At 35.5% G+C, this 26,576-nt stretch overlaps 2 protein-coding genes across 4 annotated transcripts in view; both read right to left on the bottom strand.

The window, feature by feature from the left end:
* The window catches only part of spock1 (SPARC (osteonectin), cwcv and kazal like domains proteoglycan 1), a 244,474-nt gene extending 239,164 nt beyond the window's left edge, over positions 1 to 5,310 (bottom strand). For both annotated transcript variants that reach the window (XM_058798033.1, XM_058798031.1), the window contains exons 1-2: positions 5,139 to 5,310; positions 4,611 to 4,760 (exon numbers count right to left, since the gene is read on the bottom strand). In XM_058798033.1, coding sequence (XP_058654016.1) covers positions 4,611 to 4,757 — 147 coding nt within the window. In that variant the 5' untranslated portion in view covers positions 4,758 to 4,760; positions 5,139 to 5,310. The remainder of the gene's footprint in view (positions 1 to 4,610; positions 4,761 to 5,138) is intronic.
* A 5,611-nt stretch (positions 5,311 to 10,921) lies between these two features.
* bicc2 (bicaudal C homolog 2) overlaps positions 10,922 to 26,576 on the bottom strand; it is a 34,006-nt gene continuing 18,351 nt past the window's right edge. The window contains exons 12-22 of one of the 2 annotated variants that reach the window (XM_058797052.1): positions 26,487 to 26,576; positions 22,753 to 22,966; positions 22,508 to 22,641; positions 21,388 to 21,557; positions 21,119 to 21,209; positions 20,894 to 20,933; positions 15,990 to 16,138; positions 13,399 to 13,552; positions 13,022 to 13,167; positions 11,520 to 11,619; positions 10,922 to 11,408 (exon numbers count right to left, since the gene is read on the bottom strand). The exon at positions 26,487 to 26,576 is cut by the window's right edge and continues 42 nt beyond it. In XM_058797052.1, coding sequence (XP_058653035.1) covers positions 11,281 to 11,408; positions 11,520 to 11,619; positions 13,022 to 13,167; positions 13,399 to 13,552; positions 15,990 to 16,138; positions 20,894 to 20,933; positions 21,119 to 21,209; positions 21,388 to 21,557; positions 22,508 to 22,641; positions 22,753 to 22,966; positions 26,487 to 26,576 — 1,416 coding nt within the window. In that variant the 3' untranslated portion in view covers positions 10,922 to 11,280. The remainder of the gene's footprint in view (positions 11,409 to 11,519; positions 11,620 to 13,021; positions 13,168 to 13,398; positions 13,553 to 15,989; positions 16,139 to 20,893; positions 20,934 to 21,118; positions 21,210 to 21,387; positions 21,558 to 22,507; positions 22,642 to 22,752; positions 22,967 to 26,486) is intronic. The other variant, XM_058797053.1, reaches the window with a different exon arrangement.

The following is a 26,576-nucleotide window of genomic DNA, read 5'->3' on the forward strand; positions in this document are numbered from 1 at the left end:
CATCTATGTACTGGTGCTTCAAACTGAGGAGAACTTCATTTGTCTTCCGTTAACAAACATCACCTTGAACTAAATGAGTGCTGCAGCGATGACACATTTTTGTAGGCCAACCTGGGAGTTTGCATCACCTTGGTCCCCTCAACAATAATCCAATAGCATTTTACCACTGGCTTTGGGATTATTGCAGAAAATAAACTCTGGGACGAACAAAAGTTTTATTCCTATACATTTTGTGCATCATAATCTTCACAAATGAACATAACGTTTATGAATCTTGATGCCTAAATAAAATCGCCTAGATAAACGTAGCCTCTAAATGAACTACACCAAGGTCACATGACTTTGATGTCACCAAATATGAGTCCATAATCCATAATAGCACTTCCTCAAGTGAAAAAGTCCATCCCCTGTTGTCCTCTCACATCAAAATCCACCCACATATTTGCTTAGAACTGTTTGCTTGATTCAGACCAGATGACTTTTTCCCTGGAGAAAGCAACATTATGGATAGAGGACTTGTATTTTAGCAATGGTTTGAAGTTTAAAATGTCTTAATGATGGATTTGTTTCTTACAAACACATAGATTTTTACTTCTCAAGATGTTAATTGATGTACTTGAGTCATGTGGATTATTGTGACATTTTTATCAGCTGTTTGGCTCTCGTTCTGACGGCACCCATTGGGCTTCATTCATGAAACTTGTGTAAATATATGAGTAAATTCTGAGTAATTCGTAAATAGGGTGCTCGTGCATGCTCATTCACAATTAGCATAATTAATAATTAAGTATAATAAATTGCGTGTCCAGGAACGCAGTGGAATATTCTGGTCTACTTTCTCAGGTTTGGCTCCAGTACATTGCATAAATGCAAAAACGACTAATAGGCCATATGCCTAACAATAAATATTCAATAACGTTTGTCCATCAGAGTTTTTAGCCAGCTGAAAAAATTTCAAGCTCTCTTCTTAAAATTACCAGCTGGTGGCGCTTGAAAGCGTTTTTCCAGCTGAGACGCTTTAATTGCTATGATTTGGAATATCCACGTATAACTAGTATCTCATTTTTAAGAATTTTACTAAATATAAAAAAGTAGTAAGCAGTAATATTGACTTCTCCATTGTTGTAGGCAGTCGTTGTACAAATATGATGGTTGGTCGCTATTTGTCCCACCCGTCCTCTATTTACGGCTGGGTAAATAGTGACAGTGATGAGTGCTGCGTTTTACAGTTATAAACTCAGCTGCAAAAAAAACAAAAAAATCATAAAGAGGGCAAGGGCAAATGAACTTGTAATTATTATGGCAGTGCATCAAAATTCAGTGTCATCAGTTTGCCAAAAAGAACACAGAACGTTTTACGCACCATTTACACGTGGTAGGGAGCAGGTGTAGGCCTAGATTTCTTTCATACCAACATTTTGAAAGTACGAACATTTTCATGAATTCGAAAGTTTATGTCAGAACAGTTTTACGAACGATTTACACAAAATTTTGTTCTGCTCGTGTCATGAGGCCCATTCACTGCAGAGGACCTATTGCTGAGCAAGTTTATGCCAAAAGTGAATGGAAAAACAAAACTGAATCAAACCTGCTCAGCCAGAGCACTGCATTAGACAGGCCTACACAGATTTCACAACGACCTTTAAAACGACCACTAATTTCAGGCTTCAGACTATTACTGGCACAGAAAGCCTTTCAAAATGTGCGTGTGTATGTGTGTGTTTAAAAATGTCTTTCTGCACTAGATCCTCAGGAAACCTTCAGTTTAAAGCTTTTAAACCATGGGCTCAACACTACCTGTCATCTCTCACCCTACAGACTGATGGAGCTTGTGGAGTTATTACACACACTCACACGTACACAAATATAAAGCACAAATATATATATATATATATATATATATATACACATACACATACATATACATATACATACACACATCCTCATATTAATAGATAAACTTACTTTTTATGTGTCAGGGTGGAAGAACGCTTCATTTCCCATAATTAAATTTCTTTAGAACTGCAGTTGAGAGCAATACAATTAATAATTGTAATTCAACTTCCTGTAGTGCACCATTAATTTATTTTAAATTCACACTTATGAATTCTTAAATTCCATTTTCTTCACCCAGTGAGAGTTTTATAATGCAACTTTTGTTCTTATATAAAGTGAACCTGGCTTTGTACTGATGCCAGACTTCATTTGTTATGAATAGCCTTATTTTTTGCTGTGTGTCCTCCAAATAAAAAGTGAAAGAGACATGTAGTGCCTTTAATTTGTACAGTATTTCATTTACCGGCTTATCTAAAAATACCATTACCAGATGGCTATTTAATACATTAACCATTTGCACATTGATTTTTCAGGAAAAAATGCCTACATTGTGATCTACACATACCAAGATGTAAGATGTCGGTCATTCCGCCCACCCATAATGATTTTTCCAGTATTGGCGGCTGTTCAGTGTGAACCATATGAGCATGTGAGAGTGTGTGTGTGTTCGTTTATGTGCTAATGTCCTTGTCACCTTCCTTTTCAAAGCGTCTCTCACTGCATCAGCATTCATAATATCACCTCTCATTAACACAGAAAAATTACTGACACAGAGGGAAAGAAAAGGCAGAGATAAAGAATGAGAGGAGAGAGAGATGCATAGCGAAAGAGAGAGGCATGAAGAGACTCTTCATTTCACCTCCTGCAATCACTTCATCCATATAAAGAGCCTCCAAATCTCACTCTCATATGGATCCCACAGCTGAGACCCTCCGAACACACTTATGGACAGGTGTTTCGTTTCCAGATCTCAGTCTCTCCGGTGCGGATTACACAACACATACACGCTACGCACAGGCTGCATCCCAATTGGCATACTTTGACTGCATTCTAAAGCTATGCACATCACTGCTGAAGTGTACGGCAGCATTGGGACTCACTACAAGACTGTAACCACATATTCAGGATTTAGGAACCAAATGGGCTCTTTTATGAATCTGATATTGAAAACCTGCAAAATCGGATTCCTCTGTGTTTATGGTGGTTATTATGGAAGCACATTTCTGGCATGGGATAAAAAAAAAAAAAAAAAAAGATTAATTTGTAAAATCTCACAATTCAGCCGTTTTTTTTTTTTATTATTATTTTGGGTTTACATCTTACAATTCAGTTTTTTTCCTCTATATAATAAAAAAAAAAAAAAAATGGTAATTGCAACTTTTTATCTTACAATACTTACTTTTTTCACAATTTATAATTGTGAGATATAAACTCAGAATTTTTTTCTCCAAATTCTGGGTTTACATCTCACAATTCAGTTTTGTTTTATTTTCGGCTACAGAATAAAAAAAAAAAATTGTAATTGCTACTTTTTCATCTCAGAATTGACACTTTTTTTCACAGTTATGCTGGAAAAAAGTCATAATCACAGACTTACTATCTCATAATTCTGACTTTTCTTTCAGAATTCTGAGTTTATATCGGTTTGAGTTTCTGTTTTATTGGGACCAAAAATGTTAACTGCAACTTTTTAACTCACAATTCTTACAAAAGGGGGAAAAGGTCATAATGATGAGACAAATTCATAATTATGACATTTTTCTGGGTTTACATCTCACTATTTTTTTCCCCACTATAGAATATGGTAATAGTGACTTCTCATGTCACAATTCTTACTTTTTTGCAATTCTGAATTTATATCTCACAATTCTAAGAAAAAAGAAATGTGCAATATAGAGATTTGCAAGAAAAAAAAAATATTGAGAAAATTGTGAGAGAAAAAATCCAAATTGTGAGATCATTTGTAATTTGTGTGGTAATTGTGAGGTAAATCACTATTTTCTTTTATCCCAGGTCAGAAACAATCTTCCATAGTTTATGGCCCAGGTACAAAATCATAAAACAAGTACAGTTTAACCACAACTAACAACTATCTTGATCCCTACAGCACTAGCATACATTTGAAAAGCTCTCACAGGTCCCTGTCTTTTTTTGTTTGTTTGTTTTTTGTGCTTTCAGCTTTTCAGATCTAACAGCTCTCATGCTATTATGTGTTCAGACATAATTTGACCTACTGCCGTTTGCATACTATATACTAGTACATAAGTGTATTCATCCTCTACCATTTCTTGACCGGTTGTAAGTAATATATTCACATGAAAAGCACAAAATTACTATCTACCAGTAATTGTAAGCTATTTTATGCTTGCATACTACATAGTAGGAACAGTAAATACAGCCGAACACGGACAAGCTCATACCCATATACATTGTTTTGAAGTGTATTATAAACAATAAATAACCCCTATCCCTAAAATACACCTTTTGACATTTTAGATTTTAATTAACAAACTATGTTGCCAGTTTATGAAGTTTTTGGCTTGTAGCAAAGCCAACAAAATAATGTTCAGTAAGCTTTGCTGTTCTTCAGGGGACATTTAGAGAAATCCCAAGCAGACTAACAAAACACAAAGACCTTCCTTTGACTTTTGTTTCTAAATTAAGCTAATTATAATGACCACAAGACCTCTGAGGGTACATTAGGTGCCTATATAGACAGCAAAACACACACAAGAGTGTCCCAGCAGCAGAAGGAAATGCAAAGAAAAACTCACGTCGCGGAATTTGTTCCAGTATTTGCTTTTGTCGTACTGGGACACGGTGCTCATCCACTTATCATTGTCCAGCGGGTTTCCGTCACTGCTGCCGGTAACGGACACCGTCAGAACCACCAGAGACACGAACAGACCGAGACTCAGCATCCTCTGGAGGAGAGAGAGAGAGAGAGAGAGAGAAACAGAGCAGGTGCGGGGCACTTGAGGTAAAGACGTCAAGCCTTTTTGAGTTTGAGAGGACTTCGTTTTTAAACACGCCCGAAACATAAAATATTAAAAAGCTCACTGTCTGATTCTTATCCAATAAACAACTCCAGAGCCTCACAGGCAGTGCGCGGATTATTTCTGGATTATAAATCCGCTGAATATGTCCATCTGATATGATTAATCGTCCCTGAGGAGAAAATCTGACAACGGACTTTAACGGTCGCGCTTCCCGCGTGCGGCTCCTTGAGCGCGAGCTCCAGTGGCTTCTGCGTTAATTGGCTTCATTTGATACAGACGTTATTCATCGTTCGCTTCACTCACCTCAAGACGGGACGGTTCTCTGCTCCCGAGCGGGTGACTGAAGACCGGGCGGGACCGTAAAGTATCCGAGACACGGGAGGGTGAGAGAGTGAGTGAGTTTCCTCAGATCCTCGCAGCTGCTGCACTGAACACAACCGGGAGAAACGGACCCGTGTAACGGAACGGTGAGCGACTCCGCCCACTCTCCAACGTGACTCCGCCCACTTTCTCTCTCTCTCTCTCTCTCTCTTCTCTACACTGAGCGACGCCACAAATGATAATCACGTGACTCAAGCTCTTATAACTGAAAACAAACGCAGTCGTTAGAATTATCAAAACCTTTGTATTAAAACGTAAAGGTTGCTGTTTTGTCGCGTCGCTCACACATAAACTGCGTCCCAAATGACGCACTATACACTTACACACTATGAATGAACTCAACCATGTAGTGTATGAATTTTATAAGGTTATTGTGTCATTAAAAATCGGAGTCTGATAGCCCCGGCTCTTCCCATTTGCGACGTAATTAAAGCTGCGACAGTTGAGTGCATGAAGTGTCCAACATTCCACACTTCTGTAAAAGTGCATCATCCGGTATTTAAAATGCACTTTTTCTTTTTTGAGTTTTCAGTGATGACACACTACTCGCACTATTACACTACAAAACATCATACAATAGTGCATAAGTATGCGATTTGGGACGCACCAAGTCTTTCAGTCCCTACAAATGATGTAGAACAAAGGGAGTGGTGCATTCACTCGGGAATAAACGCGGAGGTTGAGGTGTGCTGGAGGTAATACGCAGGTGTTGACTTTAAGCTGTAAAACATCCAGTGTTGTGCGGAGGGAATCAATACACGCTCCCTGATCACTCCTAACAAATTAAAACCAGCCTCGGTTTTCATTTGGAATCAGCCTGTAATGGCTCTGAACTGCCCGCTGCAGCGAATTCAGCTGCGGGGAGAGAGTGATGGGAATATTGGCTCATTTTTAATTAAAGAGAATAAATAAGTCAATAGATTAAGCTCATTAGTAAACATAACGCGCCAGACGGATATTTGTAGGTGTTCCCCAGTGAGGGAGCTGTCCGTTCAGCACCACAATACCACTGCACTTACGCCGGCTTTGTACACTGCAAAGAAGCCGCTTCTGATGCGTGTATACACCTTTTTTGCAAAGCGGAAGTACACTGTTTTTCTTGAATGTGCGACGTTTCCGATTGGTAAATAATTAGAAGACTAACAAAGTGCTGTAAATGGTACATTTGCGCTACATCGTGATAATATATTAAAATAATAAGATAAACACTATTTTGGAATTATAAGCATAAGGGCTTCAAATAACTGACCAAGTTAACAGGGAACGTTCTCAGAACGTTCAGGCAAAGTTCTCTCAAAGCTACATAACCAAACAATCATTCATTCTTCCGATATCGTTAATAGAACATAATTTAAATTTATCTGGTCTTTAATAGCGTTCTTAAACTGTAAGCACAACAACATTATTTCTATACATTATGGAACGTTTTTGGCTGGATGTTTATCTGTTTAGGGAACATTTAAAAGTAACATTAAAAGTAACAAAAAAATAAATAATATTGAACGTTCCCTGAATGTTGTCTTTAACGTTCACAAAAACCACTAAAAACTAGTTAAAAAAAAAAAAAAACATTTTGAATGTTCAGAGAAAGTAACATTTTCATAACCTAACCCACAAAATTACTAATGCAGAAATAATGTTTTGAGAGTCCATAAAATGGGTGCCTTTAAAAATTGCTTTCAAAACTATAAAAGGTTTAAAATCATTCCATTCCAACAAAACCAACATAACGAAGTTATAAAAAGAGGAGACACTTGTCCTTGAAGAGTTCATAGCCTGAAAGGATGGTGGTAATATGGCTGTTTTATATGTATTTATTTATTTATTTTTATTCTGTATGGTATTGTATGACATTAGGGTTTGACATGCAACCTGGAGAAAAGGCACTAAGCTTTTTATGCACTAAAATGTAAAGCAAGGAAAAAGCTAAAGTTATATATATATATATATATATATATATATATATATATATATATATATATATATATATATATATATATATATTCCTGAACAAAATCTTAAGACCGGGGAAACATTACAAGTATTCGCATTTCACGCTGGTGGATTGTAACCAGGTTGTAAGTTCTGCTTCAAAATGCCAAAAGAAGAAACAGAAGCAAGAGACAAAAAATAGAGAATAGGCAATTTATTGAAAACTGCATTTAAACTCAAACAGGCTGTTCATCAGCTGATCAAAAGTTTAAGACCATAGCCTTAAAGTTAAAATCTGCGCAAAAATATGGCTTTCATGTCATTGTCCTTCAGGCAGTCACACTGTCATGACCTCCTGATGGCAAAGGCAAAAAGTCTTTCTATCTTTGAACGTGGCAGGATTTTTGAGCTGCTCAAGCAAGGGTGTGCACAATGCGCAATCGCTGCCAAGGTTGGACGCAGTGAGACATTTCTAAAAAGATCCTTCGAGTTATGGGACAAAAAAGTCAAGTGGTAAACCCCGCAAAAAAATCAACTGCACTGCGCCAGAGGATCCGAGGGGCTGTCTGTGAAGACACAGGCCGATCCTTCAACCAAATTAAGGCCCTTACTGATGCTGCAGCCCAATAACCATAAGACGGCATCTGCGAGAGAAGGGCTTAAAGAACAGAAAACGTCTTCAAAGGCCACATCTCCTCCCACACCACAAACTTGCCCGTTTGGAATTTGCAAGGGAGCACCAAACATGGGACAAAAGTGGAAGAAAGTTTTATTCTCTGATCAGAAAAATTCAACCTGGACGGTCCTGATGGCTTCCAACGTTACTGGCATGACAAGGAGATCCCACTGGAGATGTTTTCTACACGGCACAGTGGAGGAGGCTCTATCATGATCTGGGGTGCTTTTTCCTTCAGTGGTATAATGGATCTTAGGTTGTGCCGGGGCGTCAAACGGCGGCTGGCTATGTGGACATGTTGCAGCGGGCATCCCTCTTGACTGAGGGCCCTTGTCCGTGCGGTAATGACTGGGTCTTTCAACAGGACAACACTGCAGTTCACAACAACCGCTTGATGAAGGACTTCTTCCAGGTGAATAACGTCGCTCTTTTAGACCATCCTGTATGTTCCCCTGATCTTTTTTTGGGTTTACCTCTTGACTTTTTTGTCCCATAACTCTCAGGATTGCATTGTGTGCACCCTTGCTTGAGCAGTTCAACAATTATGCCACGTTCAACGACAGAAAGACTTTTTGCCTTTGACATAAGGAGGTCATGACAGTGAGACTGCCTAAAGGACAATGACATGAAATCCGTATGACATGAATAAGGAATTGAGGTTCATCACACCAGAGAATCTTTTTTTTTTTTTATAGTCTGAAAGTTATTTGGGTGTTTTTTCAATCAGGGTAAATTCCAATCAGGGTTTCATGTATCTTTACCGAGAAGCTTGAGTTTGGTCACTTTGCCATCAAGCCCAGATTGGTGGAGTGTCGCAGTGATGTTTGTCCTTCTGTAAATTTCTCCCATCTCCATATAAGATCATGGAGCTCAACCAGAGTGACCATCAGTGTCTTGATAACCTCTCTAACCAAGAGCCTTCTCCTTCGATTGCTCAGTTTGGCCAGGAGACTAGATCTAGGAAGAGTCCTGATTGTTTCAAACTTCATCCATTAAGGATTATGGAGGCCAAATGCTCCTGTGAACTTGCAACACAGCAGAATTTTATTTTTTATTTTTTGTAGTCTTCCCCAGATGTCTCAACACAATCCTGTCTTTCAGGTCTGCAGGACATTTCTTGGACCTTATGGCTTAGTTTTTGCTCTGACATCCATTCAGACAGGTGTGTGTGCCTTTCCAAATCATGTCCAATCAACTGAATTTGCCACGTTAACTCCAGTCAGAGTATGGAAACATCTCGAAGACGATCCAGTGAAACTGGAATGCTCCTGATCTAAATTTCAGGTGTCAAAGCAAAGGGTATGAAGACTTGTGCAATGTCATTTTTTTCAGTGTTTCCTTTTTAATAAATTAGCAAAGTTGCGATAAATCCAGTTTTGCTTTGTCATTATGGTGAGTGGGGTGTAGATTTATGTGGAAGAAGTAATTTAAAGCAGTTTAACATAACGCAACATAAAATGTGAAAAAATGAAGGGGTATGAAGACTTTCTATAGGCACTGTATATATATACATATACATATATATATATATATATATATATATATATATATATATATATATATATATATATATATATACACACACACACATGGAATTATAAATAAAAATGACTGTTGTTTAAGCAATACAGCATCCGAGTCACCTCTGAGGTAGATAAGAGCTGTATTAATCTGGCTTTTATGCAGCATTGAATCTGTACACAGAATATGTAGCAGCCTTAACTCAATTGTGTAAAGCCAATTTAGAGAGCTCTACTTTAATACATCATGCTAGACATTTTAAAACAACTTTATGCAATATAATTTATCAATAAATGCATTGTAATGGAACTAATGACAGCTGTGTGTGCATTAGTGCATCAGCACTACAGTCACACAAACTCAAAGTCTTGTTGTGACTTGTTAAATGTTTGTGCTGGTGGTAAATAAAAGGTTGACGGTTCTAACCCTGCAGTGGCTGATTCATGAGTTGTCATCATTAAAACACTGAATGTCTTGTGGCGAGATCCTCATGGACACGAGACAGTTTTTCTGTGTCAAGCAGGGCTGTATGTGTGTGTGTGTGTGTGTGTGTGTGCGCTTGTGTTTAATTTATTCCGTTCCACTCCATTGGCTTAATGCTGTTAATGTTAAGTGGCAATATTTTAACGTGGGTAATGCAGGTCAATGCGGTTTCTGATTATGTGCTGTTAACATTTTACTCTTCTAAAGTGTTAGAGTGTGAAAATCCCCATCAGCCACAGCCAAGATATTGACACAGCTGAAATCCGCATGATGTATTTGAGAAATCCAGCTGAATGACATGCAGACGAGAGATGCATTAAATTGTAAATGAGAAACGCTGAGCACACTCACAACAGATAATTTTAATTGAAAACTTTCACTTGTGCACTGGGGTGCAACGCCAAAATATTGAGAGTGGTTTCATATTTTTCTCTGCTGAATAAAAGCAGCTAATTATTAATTTAGCACACAGTATATTTATTTAACAGAGAACTCTGCCGAGCTTGTAATTTTCAAGGTTATGAAATTACATCATTCATTCATTCCCTGGGAGAAATTATTCCCAGGAAGAGTTTTAATGCACAAAATTGAAGCTCTCATAGAGGCACAGACAGTGACAGGACGCCCTCTATTGGCTGAGGTTTTTGTGTCACAAAAAATGATTTCAATTAAACTAATTATGGTTTTACTTATTTTAATGAATGTTTTATGTCCAAAAATAAGAATTATTTTAACTTATTTCAATGCAGGTTTTGTCACAAAACTATTTACATTAAAAAAATTATTTCATTACTTGTTTTAATGAAGGTTTTGTCACCAAAAAACTATTTACATTAAAATAATTATTATTTTATTATTTATATGAATGGATGTTTATTTTAAAATATTATTTAAATTAAAATAATAATTATTTTATTACAAATGTTAAAGGGTCAAATTTAATATTTATCCTGTGATCAATGCATGCTTACAGTAATCCAATATTACGTTCCTTTTTATTATTGATTATTTTTTGTTTTTAATAAACCACAACTTTAAAACCCAACATTACTTCAAGTTAATACAGGAAACTATGTTTTTGGTTCTCATTTAATGAAAGATCCAAATTTAACTGACACTGAAACATAGTCGTAAAGTATTCTCATATTTGAACAATACATAAAGGAAATTAAGTTTTGCATAGAGGTGCAGTAGACAGAGAAACAGAGGTAGAGAGAGTCAGAGACTTGCATACTAAGCGTGGGTTCTGGACGGGCAGTCGGTCGGTTCACGCTGAAGGTCACACTTCTCTGCATGTTTCCTCTGAGAGTCACAGCACATCTGTCCTCTCTGTCTTATATGGAAATCATCTATCATGTCACACTTTGATTGGTCCCAGACGGCCACATGACAGGAAGCACAAACCAGCCCCAGGGGCATTGTAGGAAGCTCTATAGCGGTCACATCGTCCCGTCACCAGCGGTTACTCTTGGCAGCCGCGTCCTCGTTCATGATCCGCGAGAGACGGCCGCTCGCGCCTCCCTCCAGGTATCCCGACTTCATGCTGGACGCTTCTGGAAACTTCCTCTTTTTGCTCAAATCTGTTGAGGGGGAAAAGTTTCAAATGAAAACTCATCAAGTGTTTATTTTTATCCACCATATGCTGAGATGATCAAATGGAGTTCTGCATCAGTTGGGTTAATGAGAGTGACCCGTGATGGCGAGCATCATCTTGCGTCGCGCTCCAAACGTGCTCACGCCCACTTCCTTCAAATCCTCGTCTGAGAGTGTCAGGAACGTCTGGTAATCGATCTGACAGACCAGAGAACATATTCACAGTATGTGTGTGTTTTTGTGTGTAAATGTGTCTTGTGTGGTTAGACATTTGACTTTATGAACCCCTATCTATCCATCCATCCATCATTTAATGGCATATCAGAATTAAAGACTATATCTGTGGCAAACTCGAGTAATAAAATAATTATAACAATAATACTTCAATGAATTGTATACAATGATTTAATAGTATTAGCTTTACAAAAATAAATAAATAAACAAACAAACAAACAACAATAATAAAAAATAAATAATATATTTATACATAATTTCAAGTAAAAAACATTCAAATATTTGTACATATCAGAATTTTTGTCTACACTGCAAATATATAAACATCCTTAAATAAAGGTGCATTTACCGGAGAAGAAAAATTAAAAATATAAAAAATTCAAGAACAAATATCTGCTAATGGGGTCAAAGGAAAGTTGTATTATTTATTAAAGGCTATATTTATTGCAAACTCAAAAGTGATCAAATGTAAAATAATTCTAATAACAATAATACTTTTATTAATATTTATTAAGTATCAATATTATCTTTAACAATATTACCTTTACAATGAAAACATTCAAATAATTGCACATCTGATTTTCTGTCTGTAATGCACTGCAAAAAAATAAATATTACTCTTTATTTGTGTCTTGTTTTCCAGTACAAATATCTAAACATTCTTAAATCAAGATACACTTATTTAATAAATGTTTTCTTTAAATTTGTAATATTTATCTTATTTTAATTATATATATTTTTTTACTTATTACTTAAGTCTTGTTTCCTGAAAAATTGATCAAAACTAAGCGAGTTTATACTTCAAACAAGAACAAATATCTGCCAAAGAGTCCAAAAAATAAACTTAATTCAAAGGCAAAACAAGCTTAATAATTCTTACCCCATTAGCAGATATTTGTTCTTTTTTGATCAAATATAAAGTCTCGTTTTCTAATAAATTTGTCATTTTGCTTCTCAAATAAATGTGTCTTCATTTAGGAATGTTTAGATTTTTGTACTGAATAACATCACAAAAATACTGAATAACAAACTCTCAATGTCTAAATACTGATTTAATTCACAGACAGAAAAAGTGCAGAATATACAGTTCTTCTCATGGAAATCTAGTTTACTGTCTACTAACCGGCTCAAACGAAACTCAGAGTATTTAAAGATCTGAACTTTGGCAAACCCACTGACTAGTTCAATCTCAAACCTTTAGACATGACTTTGTTTCCAGGCAGAGTAAAATAAACCTGTGCGCTCTGACTCCTAAAAGCGCTCAGAGCCAGATATGCATCAGACAACAGCGGCGTGGGCGTCTGTGGGTGTGCCGTCTGGGACGTGCGTGTGTGTGTGTGTGTGTGTGTGTGGGTTGTGTATTTACCTCCTGTTGTTGGAAAATGTTGATATATTTCTCCAGACCCAGCTGTGCCAGTAACTCAATAAGATCGTCTCCGTGGGAGGGACTGGGAGACCTGCCAATCAAATGTCTGCATGCCCCGCCCTCAGAGCCGGTCAGGTATCCCTCTGCTGCAGGTCAAAGGTCAGAAATGAGAAGCTCGTAATATTTTAATTTCCCAGAAGGTTCTAAATCTTGACGTTTCAGCATAAGTGATTGTTTCACCTTGAAATAAAGCTGCTGGCAGAATTAAATTGTGTAATGAGCAGCTCAACTAATTTAATCGTTACTGCTAATTAAACAAGATATGTCACACCCTCTGCAATTAAAGAGCAGAGCGGTGAGTTTAGCAGCACACTTGCTTGTTCGGGACGCTGAGAGACTGTAGGGATTGAACGAGGATGAGGAGAATGATGACGGAGGTGGGGATGAAGACAAAGATCCACGTCTTTCTCTCCAGTTTTCTGAGTCGCTGCCATTCCAACTGCGTTCCTTTCCACTCTGTGAACTCCACGACTACAACCAGACAAAAACCTTATTACAAAGTCAGATATGAAAACAACTTTCGTTCTTTTGTGAAACTATTATTATTTTAATAATAATAAAACTGAAAAGGACATTTGCCTAAACGTCACACAGAAAGTTTTACTACTGTATCTCATTTATTTGATTAAAAATACAGTAAAAACAGTGACATTTTCTGAAATATAATTACAATTTAACTACCATTCCTTTTCTTCAGCAAGCACACATTAAATTGATCAAAAGTGACAGTGAAGACATTTATAAGGTTACAAAAGATTTCGGTTTCAAATAAATGCTGTTCTTTTGAACTTTCTATTCATCAAGGAATCCTGAAAAATAAAATGTGTCAGTTTTTACAAAAATATGAAGCAGCACAACTGTTATTAACATTGGTAAAAATCAGAAATGTTTCTTGAGCAGCAAATCAGCATGTTAGAATGATTTCTGGAGGATCATGTGACACTGAAGACTGGAGTAATGATGCTGAAAATTCAGCTTTGATCACAGGAATAAATTACATTTTACAATATATTTACATAGAACATTTTTTTTTAAAATTGTAATAATATTTCACAATATTACTTATTTTCTCTGTATTTCTAATCAAATAAATGCAGCTTTGGTGAGACTTCTTTCAAAGCATTGAAAATCTTAATTATTCCTCTATTTTCATCTCCTGATCACTGACTGCTTTGATTACATAGAAACATCTGCTTTTGTGTTCCACAGCAGACAGAAAGTCATAAAGGTTTGAGTAAATGATGACAAAAGGTTCATCTTTGATTGAACTAGCCTTTACGAACAGATAAAGCACAATGGAAAGAAAGCAAACAAAACAAACAGATTTCAATAACTTTTCAATTTGAATCCTTCACAGATCTTCACTTATTCTCAGAAATAATGTGATTCAAACAGCAGTAACAATCAAAAACAGATTCAATCAGCGCTGCAGTGCGGCGCTAAAGCGCTTCCATTGAGATCTTTAATTGAGAGAGTCTCATTATCCCAGCGGAGAGGAAATGAGGGTGGAAGTGAAGGGAACGGGGATGTGCTGCTCACTGTGTGCTCATACACGTCTGTGATTGGAGTTTAGAGACTTTTCTCCATGATTACACTGCTCTGAATGGCAGACACGCGTGCGTGTGTGTGTGTGTGTGTGTGTGTGTGTGTATACAGTATTCACTGTATTCCACTGATCAGAAATGATTTTTTTCATAAACGCATCAGACACTAGTTTCCTCACACAGGTGGGTAATTGTGCAGTCTGTCATTTAGTACAAACACACACACACACACACACTTACTTGTGTTTAATATGTTTACACGGGAAATTTAAAGTTGCTCATGTAAACGTAACTTTGATGAACTTCATTCCATTATTGCTACGGCAAGGATGAGATTACTGTTCAAAAGTTTGTGGTCAGTAAGTCTTTGTCATCGTTTACTCTTGTTATTTCAAACCTGTATGACATGTTTTGCTGCTCTTTTCTGTTAGAAGATGTCAAAATCCCAAAAGAATAAAAATGGAATAATTAGGATTTTCAGTGTTTTTGAAAGAAATCTCTTCTGCTCACCCAGGCTGCATTTATTTGATCAAAAATACAGTGAAAATTGTGAAATATTATTACAATTTAAAATGTGCTTTTATGTGAAGTTATTGTAAAATGTAATGTATTCCTGTGATCAAAGCTGAATTTTCAGCATCATTACTCTTCAGTGTCACATGATCCTTCCGAAATCATTCTAATTTGCTGATTTGCTGCTCAAGAAACATTATTATTAACAATGTTGAAAACAGTTGTGCTGCTTCATATTTTTTGTGAAAACTGTAAAAACTGTTTTATTTTTCAGGATTCCTTGATTAATAGAAAGAATTCAAAAGAACAACATTTATTTGAAATAGAAATCTTTTGTAACATTATAAATGTCTTAACTGCCACTTTTAATCAATTTAATGCATCCTTGATGAATTAAAGTATTCATTTCTTTTGAAACGCAAAATAAACAAACCAAAATTGCTGTATATGGTACATCCTTTCAAAGCAGCTTGATTTTTTTACGTCATGAAGAAAATGTGAGTGGTGTTTGTTGGTGCAAAACTCACTGCTGTGATGCTACTGTGTTGACGCACAACTTTGATACTGAGTTTTGAAAAGCCAAATTAGCTTTGTATAGAAACAAAAGTTTATAATATGTTCTCATTTAGAAAGCTAAAATTCTTCCTCCCATGAGCTACGGTCACAGCACCTTGTAGTTCTTTCATACCGTGGCAAAAAGTGACTTTCCAGAACCTACACCCTCTCTGACCCCTCTGGTGGAATGAGCTGAACACCGTTGGCTCTTTAACAAAGTGCTTATGCTCCTAAATTAGTTTGGATTAATGTGGCTGCTAAATGTATAAATGTGAATTAAATATTGATGTGTGTACCTGCTGGTTGTGGTAGGGTCTGTAGCAGCGGCGGCTCACGGCTCTCAACTCTTTCACAGCGTCAGTGGGCATCGATTTTGAGAAGCCCAAGCCGCTCCAGGTGTCTGTAGGGGTTCGAACCTCAGTCACCACGGGCTTCTGCTGCATGGCTATCACACACACAGGTTTTCACAGATTAAATCGCAGGCATTATGAAACCCACACAAAATCATGAATGCCTGGAAACATTACGCGTTCAGAACCACATCCAGATTTACACTGGCATACAACAGCAGCTCTAATTAAAGTGTGTGTGTGTGTGTGTTTGTTTGTTTGTGAGTGTGTGTTTGTGTGTGAGTGTGAGAGAGAATCCCCCTGCATTATTAAACACCTGCCACCTAATTAAGCAACTTAATCAAAAGCAGTCATGCAGAAGAATATGCTGCTACCTTTCCACAACTCTCTCTCTCTCTCTTGTGTGTGAATGAAGTGGTTTAAATGGGTGTTTATTTAAAAGTCACTGTATCAGTTTCTGGAGTGTGTAGCAGGGTTATCATTAACTAAAACTAATATTAAAAACTAAGACCATTAAAAAATGTAAATAAAATAAACACTAAAATAAATGTTAACATAAATGAAAATATTAAATGTAAATTATTTAAATTACAATTAGTTGGCAAAGCATAATTTCAATTTTTTTTTTAGTTTAACTTGAAGTGCTAAAATAACTAAAAACTCAAATTTAAATAAAATGAATAAGAAATATAAAAGACATTATAAAATAACAACAAAATTATTAAAATACACAACAAAATGTAATGTAACTAAAAATGTAAATAAAATTAAAAATGTAAACAGAAAAAAAATTATAGGACAATCTTATTTTGATGCCAAATTCTGAAGCATGTTTTTTTTCTTTCTTTTTTGTAAAACAAAAAAAGCAACATAAGTACACTTATGATGTATAAATGCTTTACAAATTTAAATAATATTTTCATATATTTTAATACACATATATTAATTTTTAATAACATTATATATTAATAAAAATAATTGTATATGATATTTGTATGTAGTTTTATATATGTATAATTATTAGGGCTGTCAAAATTAACGAGTGAATAATGCGTTAAAGCAAATAATGAGCGATTATCACAGCACATATTTTCTGTTTGACCCGTGGCCTTGCCCGTAGCTGGAGAAATGGATGGAGATGCTGACAGTTGCCAACTTAGCGACTTGTTAGACACCTTTAGCAACTTTTTGTTTTGTTTTGTTTTTCAAAAAGTGCCTAGCAACCAATCTTCATGGTTTGCCTAAACCTAAACCCCAGCGCGCGCACACACACCTCTTTCTCTGCGTCTGCATTGTTCTGCGAGCGGCAGAGAGGAGCTGCGGTTTCAGTTAAAACAGATATTATGTTGCTTCTCTAATTTTACATGCAAGTATAGCCGAAATCACAGCACAGCTATTGTCTTTATCTTATGTGTAGCCTATTTGATTTTATCAGACGACGGCTCGATTTTAAAATCAGGATTTTTGTGCAGATTAACATCTTGGAAGGGAGAGCTATGTAGTCTTAATGGCTCGCGTTTCAGTCACCATTTCATATTCATTCTGTTGTCTGACACCAGAAACAGTAAAATATATCAGTGAAAACAGTTTTATTGAGAATTTAGCTGCATCAAAATACAGTATGTGGGCACAGAGAGGCAAACAAATCTAATAATAAATAATAAATGTACATTTTGCATGTTCAGAAGAAGTGAGCTGCCCTTCATGTGAAAATGTAAACAGGTTTGTGTCAGTAAATTGCTCAGTGCAAAGAAAGAGAAGTAATGGGAACCTGGTATTTCTATGATCTTTTTTCATGTGTCTAATAGACATGAACAAGTTCTTTAAAAACTTCTATGACCTATGAAACATGTCTAGTCTTCATGCTGTATGTTAACTATGGTTTCACTAATAATAAACAAATATTGCATAAAGCATCCATATTTGTCCATGCCCATGTTGATTACAGTTTTTAGTTCATTAGTTCATTTTAAGGTACATTTAGAACAGATAAAAATGTGCGATTAAGTTGCTATTAATTGCGAGTTAACTCATGACAATCATGCGATTAAATATTTTAATCGATTCACAGCCCTAATAATTATATTATTTTAAAATATTTTTTCTATTAACAAACTATATCACGCACACACACACATATATATATATATATACATAAAAACAAAGATTGTTGAAGTACGTTTTACAAGGAATTACCATTTCAGTTTTTCTACTTCAAAATCTCATGTTTAATTCAATAAGTTATTTGTCGTTTCTTAGTAATTTTTGGTGAAAATCACTAGCATTTTCTAAGTGAAAACTGTTTCAAAGTAAATGCTACACCCAATTGTCTTATTGTAATTCATTTTAAATTATAGAAGAATTAAAGTACAAATATTCCTTGTATCTCAATTAACAAGAGGTGCAGAAGAGATGAATGTAGTGGAACTCGTCACACGTCTCATGTCATCTAGCCAGAATGATCTGATGTCAGGTTTCTCCGTGTGTTTTTGTGTGTGTGACTGTTCATCTGTCTGCATATTCAGTGGGTGGAGTGGCTGTACTCCATTATAAATCTGGCAGCGTGTTATTCTGAAATGGGTCCCTCTATCACCCTCTCTGGCACTGCGTAATGCTTAAATGGCTCCCCTATATCACCTCTCTGGCACACTCCAGCTCTTTAATCCATTTTGAGCTTTATACAGCATGATGAATGCCAAATAGATGGAGCCTGCAGCGGCACGAGTCCATCCAGCCACGGCCCACAATAACAATCTGACCTTAAATCACTCAACTTTAAGGCTTCATCGTCATATCAGATCACACAAAGATTATACTTTGATGTGAGACACTGAAAATGCAGAAAATCAGTCTGTAATATGTCGAGCTTGTCTTGATCAGTAAAACTCTGGAGTAAATATGAGATTTACAATCATTATAGAACAATTATTATTATTTATAATATGATATAATATAATATAAGAAGTAATCAAATGTAATTTTGCACTAATATTTCGTCCCGAAGTCCTGAATAAAAAACAACCTCAGGTTGCCAGAAGCTTCTTTTTTAATACATAATAATGTAATATAATACGTAATATATTATTTTATAATACATAAACATAATAATGTTTATAATACATAATAAACGCACCCATGATGTATAAATACTTTACAAGTTAAATCAATATTTTTTATATATTTCTATATATTAATTTTAATATTTACCATTTTCAAAACAGTATATTATATTCATAATATGTATAGGTCATATAAAAGTACTGTATATAAAACTGAACTAATTAGAAAATATAATTCTTACAGTGCCCTCCATAAGTATTGGAACAGTGAAGACAAAATTGTTCTGTTGGCTGTGGAGTCAATACATTTGCAAATATGATGAAAAGATGAATATGAGACAAAACTACAGAATGTCACATTTTATTATTAGCCATTTCAACACATACATGTTTTACCAAATAAAAAGAACAGCACTTTTAGAGTTCATCCCACTCATTGATGTGAGCAAAAGTATTGGGACAGTTGAACATAAGGCAGATATAAAAGATTAAAAGCTATTATTTAGTTGCAGATCCCGCACAATCACAGCAGTGAGTCTGTGACCCATAGACATCACCAGACTCTTGGTCTTGGTCCTTTTTTCTCCACATTTTTGCTTTCCCATCACTTAGATAAAGGTTCATCTTTGTCTCATCGGTCCATAAACACAGTTCCAAAACTCTTCTGGCTCACCTTTGTGCTTTTTTGCAAACTCTAATCTTGCCTTTCTATTTTTGGAGCTGGTCAGAGGTTTCTATCTTGCTGTGTAGCATCTGTAATTCTGTGTCAAAGTCTCCTGAGGACAGTAAATTGTCAGAGCATCACCCCAGCTTTCTGGAAATTGTTGGTGATTTTACAGACATGTCTTTTAGGGTTCATTTTCACAGCTTTTATGATTTGTCTGTCATCAACTACTGTTGTTTTCTCAGCCGATCAGGTAGTTGTTGGTTGCTGGTGTCGCAAACTCTTGATTTCTCCATGCCCTTTGTTTTTGCTAGAGCTCTAACTGACTTCCTCTTTTCTTTTAGCATCCAAATTGCTTGCTTTTCTCTCAAAGTCAGCTCCCTCATCTTCATCCTGGTTTGTGTGTGTCATCATCGAATGCAAGATTCAGAATGCAGAAGTAATGGATATAACTGATACGACATATTCCCTGCTTTTAATATCTGAAGAATTAATGCAACAGGACACAGCTGATCACTTAGAAAGACCTGTGAGGCAACTGTTCCAATACGTATGCTCACATCTGATAGAGGGATGAAACTCTAAAAGTGCTGAACTTCTTAGCTGGTAAAACATCTATGTGTTGAATCACCCAATAATAAAATGTGACATTCTCTAGTTTTGTCTCATATTCATCTTTTCATCATATTTGCAAATGTCTTGACTCCACAGCCAACAGAACAATTTTGTCTTCACTGTTCCAATACTTATGGAGGGCACTGTATATCATACTATTTAAAAATAAAAATATATAAAATTATAATAAAGACAAAAACATACACAATATATTCTAATAATACAATAATATTTTATATCATTTTATATATTTCTAGATGATTTCGTAGTAGTAGTAGTATTAACAAATAAAAATGTGTTTAATTATCATAAAATAAAGCCACACTGCAAAACATTTTTTTTTTATTTGCTTCATCTTTTCTATTATATATACTATATAATATATATATTTTATTTCATTTTATTATACTATTTTATATCATATTATACTATATTAATTATATATCAAGTCTTAATATAATCGTCTTTTTGCACTAATGTTTTAAGTCCTACAATAAAAAAAACACACAAACCTTGAGTTGCCAGCAGCTTCTTTCTCTCATATTCATGATCCTGTTCAAATAAACAGCAATCAAAAACTGTTTCAATAAACCAGTAACAGAAATTATTTTATTTGTGAACTGTAACAGTGTTAAATCTGACAAAACTGTCTTTCTGAAAAATTATTCAAACAGTAGATGCAATACATTTATAGCAAGCAGTTTTGATTTCATTTTAAAAGTGAAAAAGTGCTTTACCTCATTATTAGCGTCCACAGATGAGAATATTCTCAAACTACAGCGTCTGTCTCTGTTCAGATAAACACCATCCACCTCCACTCTCACTGACCTGAAACACACACACACGTACACACACGTACACACACGTACACACACGTACACACACGTACACACACGTACACACACGTACACACACAGCTTCATTCAGTGCTGTAAATCATATTCTAGACCAGAATCCAGAGCATCATCTGTCTGTCCAAACGTCTGTTCAGGACAGATGCTTTTACCTCTCCGGCGTGAGCGGTGGGTTCGGCTCCCTCAAGGCCTCTGATTGGCTGCCTCTCCTCGATGAGACAGTCGGCTTGACAATGACCTCTCTGACCTCTGTGACCTCCGCATGTGGCATGACGCAGGGCTCCGTCTCTGCTTGTGTCGGCTGATCCTCGGTCTCTGGAATCTGATACAATTACATGATCAAAATGTATTGTTTACAGTCAATGTAATTTACTTTAGCATTTTATTAAATGCATATTTAAATTGAAGATATATAAGTAGCATATAAGTTCGTACAATCAGCTGATCAATTAGTATGATCCTATAGATTCCTATACAACTACAACTATACAACTTTCTATACACTGTTTGAGATACTGTACTGTATATCACAATACAATGCATTCAACGAGACTTTCCATTTCTTCCATTTCCAAAATGTCAAAGGAACTGGAAATTACATCAACCATGATTTATTCAATCTAATTTAACTCATTATTTGATTGGACCGCCAAATATTAAGACATTTTTACACAAATCTGCATGTAAAAATGCAGAATTACCTTATTTAAAATGACTATTTTTTTTAATATTGTGAAATTAGTAGTCAAGCTAATTTTTTTCTCTCAATTCTACTGATCATAATGAACCTGGAAATTTGAGTTTTAAACAGTTTTGTTGGTAATTCCAATTATTTATAATTCTCATTACATTTAATCAATAAATATTAATAATAATATTCATATTTAACAATGTTTTTAAGCATTATTTAAATCAACATGAAAATTAAAATCAGCAAATAACACGCCTATGATGTATGAATACTTTACAGTTTGAAATGCTATTTTATATATTTGAATATTAAATTATAATAAATATTTTGATAATTTAATAAATTAAAAATGTCATAATTTTAATAATATAATTCATTTAGATATCACTTTTAGTAATTATATTTTATAAATAAAATATTCTTATTATTTATGTATTTATTATTTTATTATTTATTTTTACTTTACGATTTTATTTTATTATTTATTTTATTTTAATTATGGGGTCAAACACATGTTCTAGACAGGTGATATACATACAGTACACTAGTATTTCCATCATAAACATCATGGTCATCCAAACCTTCTCTAATTTGGATTCCACTCCTTTGATTCCTATCCGTCCATCTTCTGAGGAAACAGCCAATCCGGGAGGAGGCAAGGGGCGGGGCTTTCCAGAGAGAGAGCCAATCATGGCATCAGGAGAGGGTACAGCACCTGAAGATTGACACATACAAAAAAACATACGATTCATTTAGCATAACAAACAAGCATGAGTGAAACTAAAGAGGATGAAGTGCGCGCGCGCGCGCACACACACACACACACCTGTCTCAGTGAGGCGCAGCTGCTGCATTAGTACATTGATCCAGTAGCTTGTGATTCCATTATTAGCCACCAGAGGGTCCACAGGGGTCTTGGTCGTCACCTCAGAGACATTCTTGGTCGTCATGGAAACCTCAGTGGAGTCCAGGCCCAGCAGCAGACGTCTGGCCTCGTAAAGACTGCAGATGTTCCTCTCCAAACCTTTAACGACCACCGACTAGAAACAGACACTTTAAAGAGTTACCATTTAAAGGGATAGTTCACCCAAAAATTACAATTCTGTCATTAATTACTCACCCTCATGTCGTTACAAACCCATAAGACCTCCGTTCATCTTCGGAACACAAATTAAGATATTTTTATAGACCCTTTTTCTGTTAGTAAACAATGTGACGTTTTTCTGTGGGCGGGGCTTAGCGGGAGGCAGAAAGATTCCACTGACCGCTTCACTAACGCTAGCTATGAAGTTTGTTTACCTTGTTTTTTTAACAATGGCTGGAGAAAATCCGATTTTACCTGCACATTTAAGGTCACTCACTGTGCAGGACCATTAACAGACTTTAACAGACAAAGTCAGATTGGCCGACCCTAGGCTCATTGATGAACGATCTGACAGGATTAACGTTACATATAACGTTAGAGAAACCTAACGAGTAGTAAAGAGAAGCTCACCTGTGTCTATCTAGTCATGAAGATGTAGATTTCAACTTCAGCAGGCTATTTTTACAGCTAACGTTATGTGAGAGTGAACTGGGCCAAAATACAAAAAGTTAAAGATTCAATGTGATGGATATATTATTTGAAGATGTATGTATCATGGCCAAATAGTTATTTTAAAGTATATACATCCTGTAAATTATGTAAGTTAAGTTTACAATACTTTACATACAGTACATTTAAAGGAAGATGTGAATAGTTTCTGGAAATAAACATTCCAGAAATTAATTTTGAACTTTCTGTATTTGATTATTCTTTCTTACTAAGTTCTTAGAAAGTCCAGCCACTATCAATCACAACAATTGCAGATGATTAAGCATATACATCGTCAGTTTGTTGTTTTACACACATGCACACAGACACTATTTCATAGTTGTGAGATGCATAAGAAATCTTTAGACACGTAACACAAACCATAATCCATAACAACAAAAGACAATACTTTATTTAACCTTTTCTGATAAGAAGTGTGCGCTGCAAACGCAGCATTTCTGAAGATAGTTTCTGAAGATACTCCGGGGCCGTTGAATGCTTGAATCTGATTGGCTGACGAACGTTCTAAGGTGTGCAATTATTTTCAGGGAAACGCACGGCGAACGTAGTTCCAGGCAGGTTTTGACCGCATTACATATATCACTTCGCCAAATGATTTCTGTTATTTCAAAAGGTCTTACAACAGCAAAATAACCAACACCCACAACGACACTGGCCAAATAAATAAATATAGTAAACAAAAGGATAAAAACGACAGATCATGTCCATGTTTTTGCCACACAATTACGCTTTATTATGTACGAAAAACACATACTCTATCTCTCCCGCTCTCTCTCCCTCACAGACCGCACACACATAACAGTTACAGTTTCCACACACACTAGCATACATCTCGCTAATGTTGTTAGCGCTACGCTGACGATTTTATCAGTAAACAACTTAAAAACTACATGACTTCTCACAAGCGAGGTAACAACAAGGGCGCTGTTCGTGAACAAAAGGAACTAAGTTTCACTATAACTAGAGACATTGCTGCCGAACACTATTGAGAGACGCACAGACTCTCTCTCTCTCTCATAACTTAGTTACTAACTGTATTAATTGCATTAATCTGTTATCAACAGCTCAAGCCTCAGCTACTAGGTTTAAAATGACGTTTTGGAATTAGCAAAGGAGGCGTTGGATGAGATGCGGAAGAAATAATCCTACTCACAATAGCGATTTAAGTAGAAATACTGGAGAATGCCTTGAAATATATCATCTGATCGAGGTGTGGCAACCGTAGTATAAACGGAATAATTGACTTTGGTCCGTTGGATTATTAGAAAAATAATGCACACCCGAGGTGGTGATGCGGTCACGACGCGAAGCGGAGTCAATTATTCCTTACTTGATGCATTCTGAGAGCTCTCCGACCCTCCCATATACAGCAAGTGTCCTTACACAATCAAGGTCCAGAAACGTAGCAAGCACATCGGTAAAATAATCCATGTGACATCAACAACCTAATTTTATGAAGCTACGAGAAAACAACGTATCCACGTGGCACAACTAACACTGAACAGCATACGCTGTTTACGTTCAGTGGATGCTCTCCAAAATGGCGCCAGGGTGATGCGGAGGAGACGAATTGTTGAATAAAGTCGTTATTTTAGTTTTCTTTGCGTACAAAAAGTATTCTCGTAGCTTCGTAAAATTACAGTTGAACCACTGATGTCACATGGATTATTTTACAGATCTCCTTGCTACATTTCTGGATGTTGATTGTGTTAATTACATTGCTGTCTATGGTTGGGTCAGAGAGCTCTCAGAATGCATCAAAAATATCTTAATTTGTGTTACGAAGATGAACAGAGGTCATTTTCATTTTTGGGTGAACCCTTTATCCCTTTAACACCTCATATGCAAAAAAAAAATAAATAAAAAAGAACAGTACAGTAAAATAAAATGATATGTGATGAGCTTAAAGAATTACCATTTAACACTTCACATGCAAAAAAATAAAGAACAGTATTATAAAATAAAATTATATATGATCAACTAAAAGAGTTACCATTTAACACCTCATATGCCAAAAAAAGAACAGGATTATAAAATAAAATTATATATGATGAGCAAAGAAAAATCAACCAAAATATGGTTGAAAAAAAAAAAAAGTGTCAGTTGTCATTTCAGCATTGAAAAAAAAATTGTAATGCTCATGTTGTAAAAAGGTAACAATACAAAATAAATCAGAATTTAAATTTTAACAAGATCTATATAAAAAAAACAACAACAAACAATGCAAAGTCAAAATAAAATTTACCCATTCTACACACTATTAAACTATTTTATAGAGTTTTATTTTGTTTTGTCTTAATTGGTGAGTAACATTTTCATCACTGTAGCCCCTTTTATTTACATCAGCATAAAAATTGTATAAATACTTTGTACATTTAAAAAAGTATATATAATTTGTTTAATATTAGATTAATAAAATAGTATAATATATTTGAATATTGTTTTATGTATTTGTATATGACATCAGTTATAATTATTATATTCTTTCATTTTCTATGAGCAAAATATAATATTTTACATATTATACATTTAAATTTTATTCTTATTATACAATTTTACAGTGTTGTTTTTATATTAATGGGGTGAAATATGACCAAGACATGCTTAAAGTGTTGCAAAAAATGATGCAAAATCAAAACAAAATTTACCAGGATAAAGAAAGCATTGGCATTGAACCTTGATCCATAACATTGATTTACTCATGAATAAATATTGAAATGTTAGCTGTGAGCTCTAATATGACCGATAACCCCATGCTCTTTGAAACAAAAAGTGAAATGATGAAACATGTGAGGATAATGAATGCAGTGAGTTTACAGCTGTCAGTATGAACGGCCCTAAAGATGAAGACTGCGGTATCAGGAAATAAAAGTATGAAACTGTAATTGTAGTCTATGAATTTGTATGCATGCCTTTTCTCCTGAGTGTCTGGTGATAGGTGCATTGTGGGAGCTGTGCTGCAGTACCTTCGCTGTCTGCTTGACCTTGGGTTTGACGCTGATAAAAACACCCAGGTTCTGCATCATCTGAGCGAGTTTCCGAGGGTCAGACTCTCC

Source organism: Onychostoma macrolepis, chromosome 14 (genome assembly GCF_012432095.1).
Source record: "Onychostoma macrolepis isolate SWU-2019 chromosome 14, ASM1243209v1, whole genome shotgun sequence".
In the NCBI taxonomy this organism is placed as follows: domain Eukaryota; kingdom Metazoa; phylum Chordata; class Actinopteri; order Cypriniformes; family Cyprinidae; genus Onychostoma; species Onychostoma macrolepis.